Below are 14,130 nucleotides of genomic sequence, written 5' to 3'. Positions count from 1 at the left end.
TTGTTTTATTTCAGAAGACATTTAATCTTTTTGTTTGTTTTTTTGCAGTGGCTAGATGACTGCAAAAGAACATTTGGTACTGATGATGGTATTCATGGCACTAACACGGATGCCCAGGTAGGTGCATCTCATTTATCTCATTTGTGAGTCTGTGGATATGAGATTTTAAAACATACTTATATCTGTTGCACAAAACCCCCAACATTTTCAGAGAGATTAAAATTGTATGAAAAGCTTTTCATTTCAGTTATCATACTATCTTTTGGAAACTCAGGTTCTTCTGAAGTAGTGGTCTAATAAAATGGGCTCTTTTTAATAAAAGCTGGCGACCAGTCTTCAGTTCTAGGCTTAATAACACTGAGTAGATAAGCAGACTAGATACCATCTCTGTACCAGCAAGTCCACTTTTATGCAGCTGTTTCTAGAAGAAAAAAGATTAGCTTTCTGCTTACAAGCTCAGATAAATTGTCTAGCCAAAAACCTCTACTGAATTTAATATAATTAGTACTATATAAATATGTATGACCTTTCTGGAGCTGTTGTTTGGGTGGAAAGGAACAAGGAATGAAGTAGCAGGATCGCAAAAATTTCATGAAACATTTTTGTCAACACAACATTTTGTCGTCTAGCAGGTGAAGTGACCTGTTACTATTAGCTTGGTATTTTGTATGTATTTGCATGACATCATCTATGTTTAACATTACTAATTGCTATAGTAAGTGGCAGCTTTTCCCCAAATGGACCAGGACTTTTTTCTTTAAACAATAGCTGCATAATGTTGACAATGTAAATTAAAAAAAAAGGCAGATCCAAAACCTGCCATTAGTATGTACAAGGAATCTGCCATTTAGAGGCCTGTAATAAGAACAGTGAAACATGTAAGAAAGTAGAATTGCAGATAGCAGGCTAGCTCACATTTTCACAACGACACCTTGACAAAAATCCCAACTTCAGGCTAAGGAAGGAAAAATTTTACTCCTTCTGTTCAGTCAAGCTTACTCATTGATACAGTCAGTTACATTTCTGCTGCTGAAAATGTGGTGTTCAGCAACAGAAATTTCCACTGTATACGTGAACTGCTTCTTTCATACAGTTTTCATTTAGTCTCATATATATTTATATAAACAAAATTATTTGCATTTTTAGAGTAATTAAATGTGTGATAGTGTAGTGATGATTGTTATATCACATCAAAATTACGTGTTTTTAAAATGTTTTATGTAGCTAAGCATGAGTAATAAGGCAAAATAATTACTCCCAAGCTAGCTACCACTTGCAAGGGCTTTTGCTTTGCAAAAATCATATTTGGTATATTTTACACTTGTTTTACGTCTTCATATACTGGCTGGCACATGTTTAGAAATATGTAACAACGCTCAGTATTACAAAACAGTACATGTTCTATATTTTGATTTAAAAAACAACATTTATGTGTTTCAGTCTGTGTGTTCAGTTATATGTATTTCAGTTCAGAATTGCTTATATTGGCTCTGTTATAAACTGTTACAACATTGCCATGAAGTTAAATATTACTATTCCCACTATATAGTGAGACAAAACAAGAAAGGGAGGGAAAGCCACACGCAGGCTGTCATTTAGCTCGTACAGAAAGAATGCAGCAGTCAGTGAGGAAGTTTTATTCGTTCCTCCCCAATTCGGCCGTGTTTAAAGACAGCCTCAGAAAAGGTGCTGTGTGACCAGTTCTTACTGATTATTTGTGGGGACCTGCTTTGTTGGTTTTTTGGTTTTGTTTTGTTCTGTTTTGGATTTGTTCTTTGGTTGTTTTGTTTTGTTTTGTTTCAGTCCTAGCCTACAAGGCACGCTGGCAATTTTTTCTTTATGTGCTCCTTGCACTGCAGGTTCATTTAAAACCATTTTAACTTATAGTATCCATTGAGGAAGCTGAGTCCTGTTATTCTGCTTCATAAACATATACTCCTTTAGTAATAAATTTATACACAACAATTTTACAGTGCCTTCATGGAGATAGAGAAGTTACCAAGTGTAAGCGCATTGTTTCAAAAGTGTTTGTAAATGGAGCGTGGGGCTGCTAAGTCTATCCAGTCAACCAGTTAATGCTAAAAAAATTTAAATGTTGTCTGGCTCAGAAAAAAAAGGGCTGCAGGGCTGCTTCATTCAACACATATTTTTCATTCACTAACAACATAAGGTTTTATTCCTAATTTTTACCACTGTGGTAAATACAGCTAAGAATAGCGAGGTGAACTCTGTTCTGGCTCATGTATTACCAGCAGTCTTGCAAGTAAACCTAATTATAGAATTTTTGCTATTAGTACGTACATGGAAGCCTGAAAGAATGCATCTGGACTCAGGCTACACTGTTCTTACAGGACTGGCAGGTAGAAAAATCAGATTATTTGACAACTGGTCAAGTATTATGTGAAAGTCACTGAAGCAGCATAATGCTATTCCTAAGGAAAAATCTCTCTTGAATTTTTAGAATAATTGTCAGTGTGATTGGGGGAGGCTTATTTATGGCTTACAGCAGTATTGAGACTTGGCTTGAAGAACACTGGGACTTAATGACTAATTATTAAACAAATGGACCCTGTCATTCCTCAAAGTCTGACTCTCTGTGCTCCATTGGAATAAATAATAAAATCCTTGTCGACTTCGGCAGTTCAAGATCGTATCTCTTTGCAGTGTTCAGTGCCTCAGAAGTTTTTGCTTTTATAATTGCACTATGTGTATGATAGCACAGAATACAGAACAAAAATACACGTTTATAGTTTATTAAGTACACTATAAATTATTATACATGTAGTGTATAGTTATGTGCTTAATAAAGCTTATCTGCTTCTGCCTGTTGGAATCAGTTATTAGTTGAATCTTCATACACGTGTGACCATTGTACATGGCATAAATGCCATCAATATGCTTAGTGCGGTACAAAGCACAGAAGTTAATTTCCTGTCCCTAGCCTGAGGAATATGTTTTCTGATGTTTTCTCTCCCTGTCTCTCTTTCCCAAACATTTTTCTGAAATTGCTTGTAAAACCAAGTGCAATTAAGCCACAAAACTGTCACAATGAGGTGTTGAGGATAAAGTTTAGCAAAATGAAGAATTTTCTAATCTAAAATCTTAAAAACAAGAAAAAAAAGTTCAGAATTCAAATTAACATTGCATCTCAAATTTTAAAAAGCGTTATCTAAGCTTAAACTATAGTGCTACAGAACAAGTAACAAGACAGATATCCAGACCTAAATATTCTTGCTTTTGATTTCTTAATTTTTATACGTTTAAGATTATACACTATGTAAAGACTCAGGAAGGGTTGTAAGGTGAAGTATGTTACTCCTGTTGTAGGACAACAAAGCCAGTGTTAATCTATTGTTAGTTACAGGAGCAAGTGCTTAGTAATTTCACTTCAGTCTGTTATTTTTTTTTTGTTAAGGGTATATTTGGAGCGTGTTACTTGTATTTCATCCTCCATTTTGCCTGGGACATCTTTTACCCTAATTAAAATGATTTCCTACACTAATTCTTGATCTTTTTTCTTCCTTTGTGTTTTTGTGACCTGCTCATCTTCTTGCTTAGCAAATGGAAATTCTAGCAGTAAGTGATGGTTCTTGATTTATCAAATACTTAACCATGCCAGTCAACCAACTGGTCTCCATCTGTCTCGTCCATTTGTGACATAGTGATGTCTTGTCATAGACTATTACAAAAATGCTGTGTGCTTCAATTTTGCATAACCTAACGCATTGAACTGTTGGTTCTTTGTAGATAATAGGATCCTGTAGTTAGTAGAACCTTAGAGATGGTTATTCCATTAGAATTAGCTTTTATGTCTGTATGTAAAGCAGTATTAACAGTCTGAACCTCCACTAGTTTTAGATGCGTAAAAATGGAAGCAAGACTGTGCTGTTTTGTTTCCTTAAAATATATCATTGTATTTTCTAAAACAGAAACAGCTATGTTTCACAAAGGAAACATTATTCTTACATCCAAGAATGGAAATATTTCCCTCTTATTCCATCAGGCAGGTGTAAGCTAAAGACCAGGTTATAGACTATGCTTACATATCTTAGTAGTGGTTATGAAAGATTGCATACTTAGAGATGACAAGTACTTCTTTTGGATATTCTTGAATTTATAGCAGTAAAAATTCAACAATAGAAGTAAGGGATGTATGATATTCTGTCTTGGAACATGACATTTTAAAGTGCCTCTTGAATCATTTTTTTTGTTCCTTTTTGGAAATGTGACTACTTATTAAAAAGTAAACTTTTAACCTGTGCGAGAGAGGCTACCTATAAATCTAGAACTGGATGAAGCTTTCATCTGCTTTTCATTAGCTTCTTGCTACATTAGCTTGCAAATCTTCTTGGCATTTTCTTCAGTAACCAAATAACTACTTTTAATTTTGCACATTCTATACTGAAGTCGTCATTTATTGCTTCTTGTATTGGATTGCAGGTGTTTTGCACTTCCTGAATATAATAACGTTGTTTACATTTGTAGGAGCTGGAGTTGTGTCGGAGGCTATATAAATTGCATTTCCAGTTGCTGCTTCTGTTCCAAGCCTACTGCAAACTTATCAGCCAAGTAAACACAATCAAAAAAGAAGCAGAGGTAAGGCAAATCACGCCATTTAGCTACTTATTGTTGACATTTCAAAGCCAAACCATTTAAAATACTTTGGTAATGTGTTCATCAGCAGGACATCTTTTTAGGGTGAACTGAAGGAGGGTACCAGCTGTTTTATAAGCCATTAACAAAAGATTTAAGTAGAACCTGCAAGAATTTTCTGAGACGTTCAATTATCTGTGTTGATTTTTGTACAACCTGAAAGCTCTTAAATAGACGGGAATGCAGGGAGTCCAGGACTTTAAATATTTCACTAGCACTCCTGGTGTATTCTAATCAAGCTGCAATCAAGGTACATCAAATTCAATCAACAGATTGAATCTGTGATGAAGCCCCTTTCCGTCACCCCAGTGGTTCCTGTTACAAACACAGTAACTTACTACCAACTGATTGCATAAGTGCATCGCATCAGCCACCATTCAGTTTCACTGCAACCTTAGTCCCCCAACCTACATGTACTTAGTAATGCATCCTGGACGTCTTGGGCTTGATTTTTAGGTGTACTAACTTTAGAAGTGAAATGCGTCATTCAGCTGTGCACACGTGGTACATATGTGACGATAATCAGGTTAATCTGACTGAGTTATGCTGCTGTTAATGTCTTTTCACATTCTGCCCTGGAACTGTAATGCAATAAAGAGGTAGCATTTTAAAAAAAAATGTCTTGCTTGATGTAGTAGGGAGGAAAACAAAAAATAGGGCTGGAAGTCTTTGGTTTAGGAGTACATTAGGAAAAAAAAATATGCATGTTCTTCACTTAGATCTCCAGATTCTTGTAGAGGCTGCAAATAAGTCAGTTCATTTTGTGTGGAGAATGTTATGGAAGGTCAGCATCACCTCACTTCCATTTCTTGCCTGAGTTTCCAAGTCAGCTGTAAATCATATTCTGAGTATGCCCTTGTCTTTTACTCATACATTGGAACTAAAGCCAAAGATACTATTATATACATTGGCTGCATTACAGTTACTCTGCTGGGCTACTAGTCTTCCAGATTTTTCCTCCATGTTTAGGTCGTCCTTGTAATAACACAATTTCTGTTGTACTTTCCAAAGTGTTTAATTCTTCATGTCAATTTAATCGTCATTAAGTGATGTGAGGAGAAAAATGTATTTTTTTAAACAAATTTTAAAAGGACAAAGATGGAAACTTCATCAAGGAAAGCATGAATACCTGGCATAAATACGTGGGTCGTTAAACTAGCTGTATTCTTAAACAACTGAAGCAAATATTTGGATTTACTTCTTCTGCATCTCATTTAGGATTGCAACACGGAGGAAAAACATACGTTTCTGATCTGCTGAAAGTTAATTTGGCTAAAAATGTAATTGAACTAGAAAAGCTCACTCTTGCATTTGTTTTAGGTCATAAACATGTCTGAAGAACTTGCTGTCCTGGAGACCTGTCTGAAAGAGGCTGAGTCTGCATCTGACAGTGGCATCGAAGAAATTGAAATTGCAGAGGCTTCCCAAGCTAGCACAGAAACAGCAATTCACTCTCTCATTGAAACCCTGAGAAGCAAGGAGTTTGCGTCAGCTGTAGCACAGGTCAAGGCTTTCAGGTAAATGCGTAAGGATTTTGCTTTCTGGCCTGATTTTGCTAATGGACCTTTTTAATTTAAAGATAGGGATGGGCACTATTCCAATTTTTTTCAGCTCTTCCTAGATGTTCTTACTGAAAGGACAAGAACAGTTGATTCATGACTGTTCATTACTTCTTCATATACATTTTGAGATTTTAAAAAGGCAATTCTAGTAATATTCGTTCTTCAGAATTTGTCTTTGAGAAAAACGATACTGTTAACTACTAGGACTCTACAGAAGAAACGTTCCTCTTGTGTTTTAATGTCTTCTGTTCAGATGTCTGTTTTAAGAACTCTTAAATATTTAAATACTTCATTTTTTAATGTTTAAATACAAATTGTGTGTTCACAGATCCATTTGGCCCCATGACATCTTTGGCAGTTCTGAAGATGACCCAATCCAAACACTGTTGCACATATATTTCCGTCATCAGACACTTGGTCAAACCGGTAGCTTTGCAGTAGTAGGCTCCAACCAAGATATGTCAGAGGCCAGCTCAAAGCTGATGGAACTTAATCTAGAAATTCGAGAGTCTCTACGCATGGTGCAATCCTATCGGCTTCTAGGGAAAATCAAACCAGGAGTAAACCTTGTGAGCACTGGATTCTGAACAGCTGTCATTTAGAAAAGAACTGATATTGAGGACACTTCGAACTATTATCGAGCACCTTTCATTTAAAAAAAAAGAAGAAAGAATGAAAAAAATAAGTTACCTTCCAGCAATCCTGAAAAATGACAGTTTCATCACAGGAAGAAATTGTTTCATCAGAAGTAAAAATCTAAAAATTGAAGTTAACATCTTACTTGACTGCTCTTTCTATGCGGTAGCTGTGTGGCAGTAGTATTTTTTTTTAATTAAATATATGTATAAAAACTACATGAAAGGAAAAGGGCTTAAATGTAATGCATACCTATGCATTATTTTCTGTTGTAACAGAACTATAAATGGTGTTTGCAGTAACAGCCTCTAAAGGTTGAACCAATGCCGCAGGTGGGATGAGGCTAAAATCAAGGCTGGTTTATTTTGGCTGAAGACCTGCAATGCTTCCTGGCTTTCCAGCAGCAGTAAATATAATCATCAACTAATACCTATTGAGACACTTTGCAATGTCATGAAGAATGTGCGGTCAAACATGAGTAGGATGACTTCTGACTGCAAAAACCGTTGACTTCTCAATGTTTTATTTGCATTTGTTGTCTGTAACAAGGAAATGATGTGTGTGAGTTGGAATGTATGGCTATGTGACAGTTGTTTTTTGAAGGTATGGATGATTGTTAAATAAGGTCTCAGAGCATGCTTAAAAGAGCTGCAAGATTATTTTTGAAGAAATTTTATTTTATTAGATCTAATCCTCATAGTGTGTAAATGTTAGGACATTTAATAATATTTTAAACTGGGAGTTCCCAGTGTTTCTAAAAGAAATAATATATCTGTTAACTTTATTGGAATGCTGCTCAGTTCTCTGATCAGTGCTTATGTTACAAATATTGATAACAACTAACCAAAAAGTAGCTGCCTGCAGAGACTTTAAAATGTATATTAAAGATATATGCTGCCCATCAGCAATTCTCATTAGAAGTTAACTTATTTTATTCTGTACATATTCTAGAAACTGTATAGTGCAAAAACAGTATTTTTCTTGTAAATTTGTGCAATGCACTGTTAAGACAGTAGGTGTATAAAGCTATGAGGGGAAGGGGAAGAAATTCTCCCTGTTGGTAGTCACATACATGACTTGCAGTCTGAGCAGTCTGCAGGGTTCAAAGAGTTTGAATGCACATACATGCATCTTCATGACTCAACTGAAGCCTAAGGAATTGGGACTATATAGAAAAAAAGACTGACTACCAAACCATGCAAACAGGCAATATACTCATAGTTCAGTGTCAAAGTCTGTAGCATAAAACAAACTGGATTCTGTTGAAACCAATAGCATTTTGTAAAAAAAAATAAAAATAAAACAAAAAAATAAAGAATGTAGTCCCACAATTCCTGTGATTTGAAAGGAACACCCAGTATTTTTATATACATCTCTTACCCACTGTGATTTTTTTAATGGGCTCTAATTCCAGAGTTTAGAATGTAGAATTGAAATTCTTAGCTCTGCCTTTTTGGGGGAATTGGACCCCACTAGAAATGTAATTATGCTGAAACACATTAATTGAAGGCACTGTGCACGCTGTTGGACTGCTGACAGTAGTTGTTATCCTAACAAGCTCTGTAACTGGTCAAGGCACATCCATAATCACTGTATTTTTTTTCCCCGACCCTGATAAAATTGAATTATTTTGATGGTTTTGTGGTACTGTAGATGGTGTTCTTAATTATTAAATAAGTATTTACAGGGGGATAAGTAGTTTTATTTAGTGGTGCATTACACTTTTATTTACATCATCTTTTACCAGCTTTTTTTTGTAAAAATAAAAGACATTGTATCTATCATCTTGTGTATTTTTACAAGCTAGAAGTACATACCATACTTTTAGGAGTGCTTAAGTACTTACCTAAACACTGACTACGGAGGACTGGGAGCCCCAAACTCATCTTTTTCCTCATGTCCTGTCAATGCAATAGCATTTTCCTAGACATCTTCTGAGGACATTAGGTTTTGTAAGGCAACTTAAGCCTGAATTTCTATATGTAATTCCTTATACATCTTCCTTGGTTTATAATGGCTAGTAGAAATGGGACCTGCCCTGTGGAACAGAAATCATGGTACCTTATCATCTGGATATTCCTTCTTTCACAGAAGTTTAAGAACTATTTCCAAACTTCCACTGCACAGCTTGTTCTGTACAGAGTCCTGTCCTTTGCTATTAGCTGCTCACAAGCCTCTTCATCAGGAAAGCATTAAGCCAGGTTGAGCGCTGTTCTTGCTGGTTGCCACTTCTCCAAAATTACTCACTCTTGACTAGGACATAAGCTGTGACCCTGCATTGCCTGGTGCCAGGTATCACAGAATCACTAAGGGTGGAAAAGACCTCCAAGATCACCTGGTCCAACCACCCCCTACCACCACTATCACCCACCAAACCACATCCCTAAGCACCACACCCAACCTTTCCTTGAACACCCCCAGGGACGGTGACCACCACCTCCCTGGGCAACCCGTCCCAATGCCTGACTACTCTTTCTGAGAAGAAATGTCTCCTAATTTCCAACCTAAACCTCCCCATGCACAACTTGAGGCCATTCCCTCTAGTCCTATCACTAGTTATCTGTGAGAAGAGGCCGACCCCAGCTCCCCACATCTTCCTTGCAATAAGGGCTCCCCTGAGCCTCCTCTTCTCCAGACTAAACAACCCCAGCTCCCTCAGCCGCTCCTCACAGGACTTGTGCTCCAGGCCCTTCACCAGCATTGTAGCCCTTCTCTGGGCACACTCCAGGGCCTTGATGTCCTTCTTGTAGTGAGGGGCCCAGAACTGAACACAGTACTCGAGGTGCAGCCTCACCAGAGCAGAGTACAGGGGGATGATCACCCCCCAGTCCTGCTGGCTACACTATGCCTGACAAGCCAGGATGCTACTGGCCTTCTTGGCCACCTGGGCACACTGCCAGCTCATGTTCAGCCAAGCATTAACCGACACCCCCAGATCCTTCCCTCTGCACAGCTTCCCAGCCACTCCACCCCAAGCAAGGTATGTGCTAGGCCTCTCAATAGTAAAGGCTGTCTAAAACCAAGCAAGATGTCAGACATCTGTAATACGTGCTGAATACAGCACTGATAGAGCTAATGTCTGCAAAGACTCTTCATGAAGAAGCCATACAGGGCAAGTTCAAGATATCTTTGAAGAACTGACAACTCTGTTCCTTCCTGCTTTGCATAATCACGAAGGTCACAATCAGCTTTCCTTCTTTCTGCTGAATCTAGGAACCAGTGCCCATAACACAGCATCTGCTGTCAAGGACATGATAGAGCAGTAAAGCAGAATAGGGTACGGAATTGTTACTGTGGCATCAAGTAAAAGCACTGAATATATTTATGTAAGAGGAATGGCAGTCAGAGCTACTGCTGCATTAAGGAATGCCACGGCATGAAGGAAAGCTTGTTTAATATCCCTGCCCACTGCACTCCCCCTCCTCCAAGGCCCAAGACCTCACAACAGGTGAAGGCCGGGCCAGCCCTCAGCCAGCTGCTTGAACACTGCTAAAGCTCACCTGCAGCTCTGACCAGCTGCACCTGCTCCTCCTCCAGCTATACACCTTCAAACAGCAGCAACTGCTGCTAGAGACTGCCATTCTGAGGCATGCTCAGCTCCACTCCGGGCTGTTACTGATAATCAGAGGAGTCGGCCTGTTCACAGCAAGTAACCTCAAAGCAACGCTTGTGAGGATATCTGTACGAGTAGGAAGTGCTCAACTGCTCCTATTTCTGTTAGCTGCCATAACATTTCGTACTGACACGGCACAAAACGATTTCTCAAAGTCATTACCACAGTGAACACTCGTAACAGTCAGTCTCACACACTTCATCAGGAAAAACTGCAGCTCTTAGAGTGGAGGCAAACAGGAAAATACATGAACATCCCTTGAGGGAAATATGCTCAGGGAAAGACCAAAAAAAAGAAAAGCAGCCCAGATCACCATTACTACTGGGAGATGAGGTAGCCTGTGGGTAGGTGGCTGCAGAGCGCAGACCTGCCTCTGCATCCAGTACTGGAGCTGCAGGCAGGATTAAGGCAACCATCTACTTTCCAAGCTGAACATGGCAAGGACGGAACCTAAAGTCTTCCAGTGAGCTGGTAAAGCAAGGATAATTCCTTTGCGATAGTGGGGAAAGTGCTTCAAGGGGAAGCATGAGGTGAAACAGCTCCTGCTCTGGGGTTGGTGGGTCTGCTACTCATTCCCAGAATGCGTTAGGCTGCTGTAGCAAGTAGTGAAGCAAGAATAAGATTACAATGCAATAAATCAGCGGTGATTCATTATACCTTACTGCAAAACATTTGAATGCCAGAACTATGAGAAACTACTGCAGTAAGTTCAAGGGACATGTTAAAATAAAGCAGGAATTGACAGCAAGAGGAGTTCTGTTCCAGATGAGCTACAGAATTAACCCTGTCCCTCTAAATGGACACTCCTGGGTGCACAAGACAACATGTGCCTACCCTGCCATACAAGTTTCCTTAAGAGAAGCAGCTACTGCAGCTGTTAACAGGCTGCTTCCCCACTTTTCTCTTTAGCTAGGGGGGGGATCACGCAAGCCAGGTGCAGACACAGGTCTGTTTGTTGGAGAATTCAGTCTTTCCCAAGAGAAGTTACCTTAAAGAGTTCTCCAAGAGGCTTAGGCCAGCATAATGCTTAATTTCGAAGTTAACAGCTTTATTAGCATTCTCAGGAAAGTACATGTTCCATCAGTTTACCCAGCTCCTTAGCTATGAGGCAGAGGGTGTAGGTTTTTAACCAATTCATGAGTCTGTTCAGGTGGCAGTTCTCTGGTGCCAGTCAGCTTGTAACGCTGCTGCCTCCCTGCTGAGGCCACTGCCCTTGACAGCAAAAACAGGCTTTGGACACTGCTGGTTCTGCCTTCACTATACCAAGAGCTCCCAGCTCCAAGCCCAGTCCCAGCAGGGTGCAGGGGTTTGGTCCTTTCCTGATGGAAGGCAGCAAAACCACCTCTAGATCTACTAAGTGTAAGCCACCAAGTGCACAGCTCTTTCTTTGTGTGTCATCTGCAGGTACAGAAGGAAGCCAGGCAGATGCAGTGCCAAACTTTTGAGCCTGTGAAGGGTCACTTCTCCTGATAACCCCGTGGAAGTAAAGATGTGTAATCTATTTACCAGAAGTCTGTAACACCATTGACTCCCTTCCCCAGGGCTTTGTGAAAGCTGTCCCTGAAGATGCATCAGGACCACCACAAGCATTTTTGGCGCTAGTCTACAACACAAGACCACCAGCTGAACCAGGCACAAACTAGCTGTGCCAGCAGAACCAGCCTAGCTCTCACAGAGCACTTCTCTCAATCATTATCTGGAGACGAACAGCAAGTGCAGGAGACTTACTACATGGAGTACCAGTGTGCCCAGTAAGTGAATACAACTGGGCATTTTGTTCATGAGTGATGCTCTACTGCCTACTGTAAGTGTTGTTTTGATGTTCAAATGGTTGAACTTCAAGTGCAGGAGGAGTAACATCCTTTCCCATCTGACATTCTACAAGGTGCTACCATCAAGACAGTGATGCCAAAACCATCACTAGTTTGCAAAACATTAGTTGTAGGCTCTTTCCTGATGCAAGTTATGGAAGTTGCAACCCTCTGAGCTGGGCACAAACCCACCCGATCACCTGAGAGTGCTTTGCAATACTTTTAATCACATGCTTTCCCAGCTACACCTCGCTAAGTACCTTCAAACAGTAACAGCAACAACAAAAAACCTCTGCTCTACTTGCAGTCTTGTAGAAGAGTCCCGAAACCAACGCAAACCCCCATCCCCTCAGATAATGTACTTGAAGCTGAAGGTGCTGTCGCAGGAGAGGCGTTTCCCCTTGCACCTCCCGCAGAGGTCCTGGCGGTGGGGCCTCTTGGGGTCCACGTGGCGCAGCTTCACGGGGCAGGTGCACCTCGTCTGCTTGCAGCTCTGCGGGGCGAGGCAGCGGTCGGTGGCTGTGACCCCGAGCGCGTCGGGGCGAGGCGGGGGGACGCCCCTTACCTGGCAGGTGATGTCCTCCACGCGGTACGGGTTGTAGGACTTCTGGCAGGTCCGGCAGAACTGACGGAAATAGACCTGCGGGGCAGGCACGGGGTCAGCGTGGGGGGCGGCTGCGGGGCGATGGGGGGCCCTGGGCCGAACTTACCTTGTTGGTGCCCTGCACGCACCAGACGTAGGCGCTCTCCCAGCGGATGTTGCAGTCCTTGCAGTGGTAGTAGCCGTACTTCTGCTCCAGGAACTGCCGGGGACAGCAGTTATCGGGGGGGGGCCGTCCCGGACCCGCTCCGCCCCGCTCCCCGCCCCGCCGCCCCTCACCTGGAAGCGCAGCCGGGTCTTGCCCGGGGCCGCCTCCCGCTTCTGGGGGGCTGCCGGCGGCTCCGCCCGCGCCTCCTGCTCCTTCTGCTCCTTCTCCTTCTCCTCCTCCTTCTCCCGGCTCCCCTCCGGCCCCGGGGCGGCGGCCGGGCGCTGCCCCAGCGGCTCGGCCTCGGCCTTGGCCTCGCCCTCGGGGGGCTTCTCCCAGCTGGCCCGCACGGCGGCCGCCTCCGCCTCCCGCTGCTGCTTCTCGGCCGCCTCCTCCCCGACGGCCGGGGGCTCCTGCTCGGGCTCCTCGAGGAAGGCGGTGAGCCTGCGGGACGCCATGGGCGAGTACACGGCGATGGTGCGGGGGAAGCGCACGGCGCGGGTGCTGGTGGTGGCGGGGCTGCCCTGCTCCTGCTCCGCGTACCGCTCCGCATCCTGCTCCAGGTCCTGCTCCGGGTCCGCTTCGCGGAGCCTGGCGGCGGGGCCGGCCCGGCGGCGCAGCAGCGTGCGGGGCCCCAGGGAGCACTGCACCGAGGCGTCCTGCCGCGGGTTCACCTGGACGCCCACCTCCTTGGTGTTGGCCTTGCGGAGCCGCGGCGTCAGGTTGGGGTTCACCTGCGACAGGATGGCCTTCAGCTGCGCCCGCTGGTAGTTGTCGAAGTACTCGGCCGCCGCCGCCGCCGCCTCCCCGTAGGCCGAGAAGTAGCCGCCCCCCCTGGGCCGCCAGCCGCCCGCAGCCCCCGCCTTGCCCTTGGGCTGCGGGTAGCGGTACGAGTACGGCGGGTAGGCGGCGTACAGGTAGCTCTCCATCGCCTCCTCCGACATCGCGCCGGGCACACCGCTGCCCTGGGGGCCTTAAATACCCCCGGGGCGGGGCACGGCCCCCCCCCCCCGCCCCCGACGGCGCCCGCCCCGCCGCCTCCTCCCGGCCCCGGCCCTCCCGGAGGGGTCCCGGGGCCGTGCAGCCCTCCCTGCCCGAGCCCCCCGCGG

General features: G+C 43.1%; 2 protein-coding genes across 12 annotated transcripts in view; one reads left to right on the top strand and one right to left on the bottom strand.

The window, feature by feature from the left end:
• Nucleotides 1-8,635, top strand: part of FRYL (FRY like transcription coactivator) — a 176,843-nt gene extending 168,208 nt beyond the window's left edge. For 9 of the 11 annotated variants that reach the window (XM_066995839.1, XM_066995845.1, XM_066995846.1 and 6 more), the window contains 5 exons: nucleotides 49-117; nucleotides 3,559-3,576; nucleotides 4,486-4,596; nucleotides 5,974-6,170; nucleotides 6,544-8,635. In XM_066995839.1, coding sequence (XP_066851940.1) covers nucleotides 49-117; nucleotides 3,559-3,576; nucleotides 4,486-4,596; nucleotides 5,974-6,170; nucleotides 6,544-6,802 — 654 coding nt within the window. In that variant the 3' untranslated portion in view covers nucleotides 6,803-8,635. The remainder of the gene's footprint in view (nucleotides 1-48; nucleotides 118-3,558; nucleotides 3,577-4,485; nucleotides 4,597-5,973; nucleotides 6,171-6,543) is intronic. The other 2 variants (XM_048073001.2, XM_066995843.1) reach the window with 1 other exon arrangement.
• A 227-nt stretch (nucleotides 8,636-8,862) lies between these two features.
• Nucleotides 8,863-13,992, bottom strand: ZAR1 (zygote arrest 1). Its single transcript, XM_048072845.2, has 4 exons — nucleotides 13,156-13,992; nucleotides 12,986-13,078; nucleotides 12,841-12,915; nucleotides 8,863-12,768 (listed from the first exon to the last, which is right to left on the bottom strand). The coding sequence occupies exons 1-4, from the start codon at nucleotides 13,963-13,965 to the stop codon at nucleotides 12,625-12,627; spliced, it is 1,122 nt and encodes a 373-aa protein (XP_047928802.1). The 5' UTR covers nucleotides 13,966-13,992; the 3' UTR covers nucleotides 8,863-12,624.
• Nucleotides 13,993-14,130: the final 138 nt, after the last annotated feature.

The sequence above is a fragment of the Anser cygnoides genome, chromosome 4, assembly GCF_040182565.1.
Source record: "Anser cygnoides isolate HZ-2024a breed goose chromosome 4, Taihu_goose_T2T_genome, whole genome shotgun sequence".
NCBI lineage: Eukaryota > Metazoa > Chordata > Aves > Anseriformes > Anatidae > Anser > Anser cygnoides.
Note: the sequence above shows the minus strand (reverse complement) of the source record. Positions and strands in the feature narration are given on the sequence as shown.

Bases quoted from the DNA above. Each gene is read 5' to 3' on its own strand.
- ZAR1 (XM_048072845.2), bottom strand. From the start codon at position 13,965: ATGTCGGAGGAGGCGATGGAGAGCTACCTGTACGCCGCCTACCCGCCG. The intron at 13,079-13,155 runs GTGAGGGGCGGC...TGTCCCCGGCAG, and splicing joins AGACCCGGCTGCGCTTCCAG to TTCCTGGAGCAGAAGTACGG. The intron at 12,769-12,840 runs GTAAGGGGCGTC...CTCGCCCCGCAG, and splicing joins TGGAGGACATCACCTGCCAG to AGCTGCAAGCAGACGAGGTG.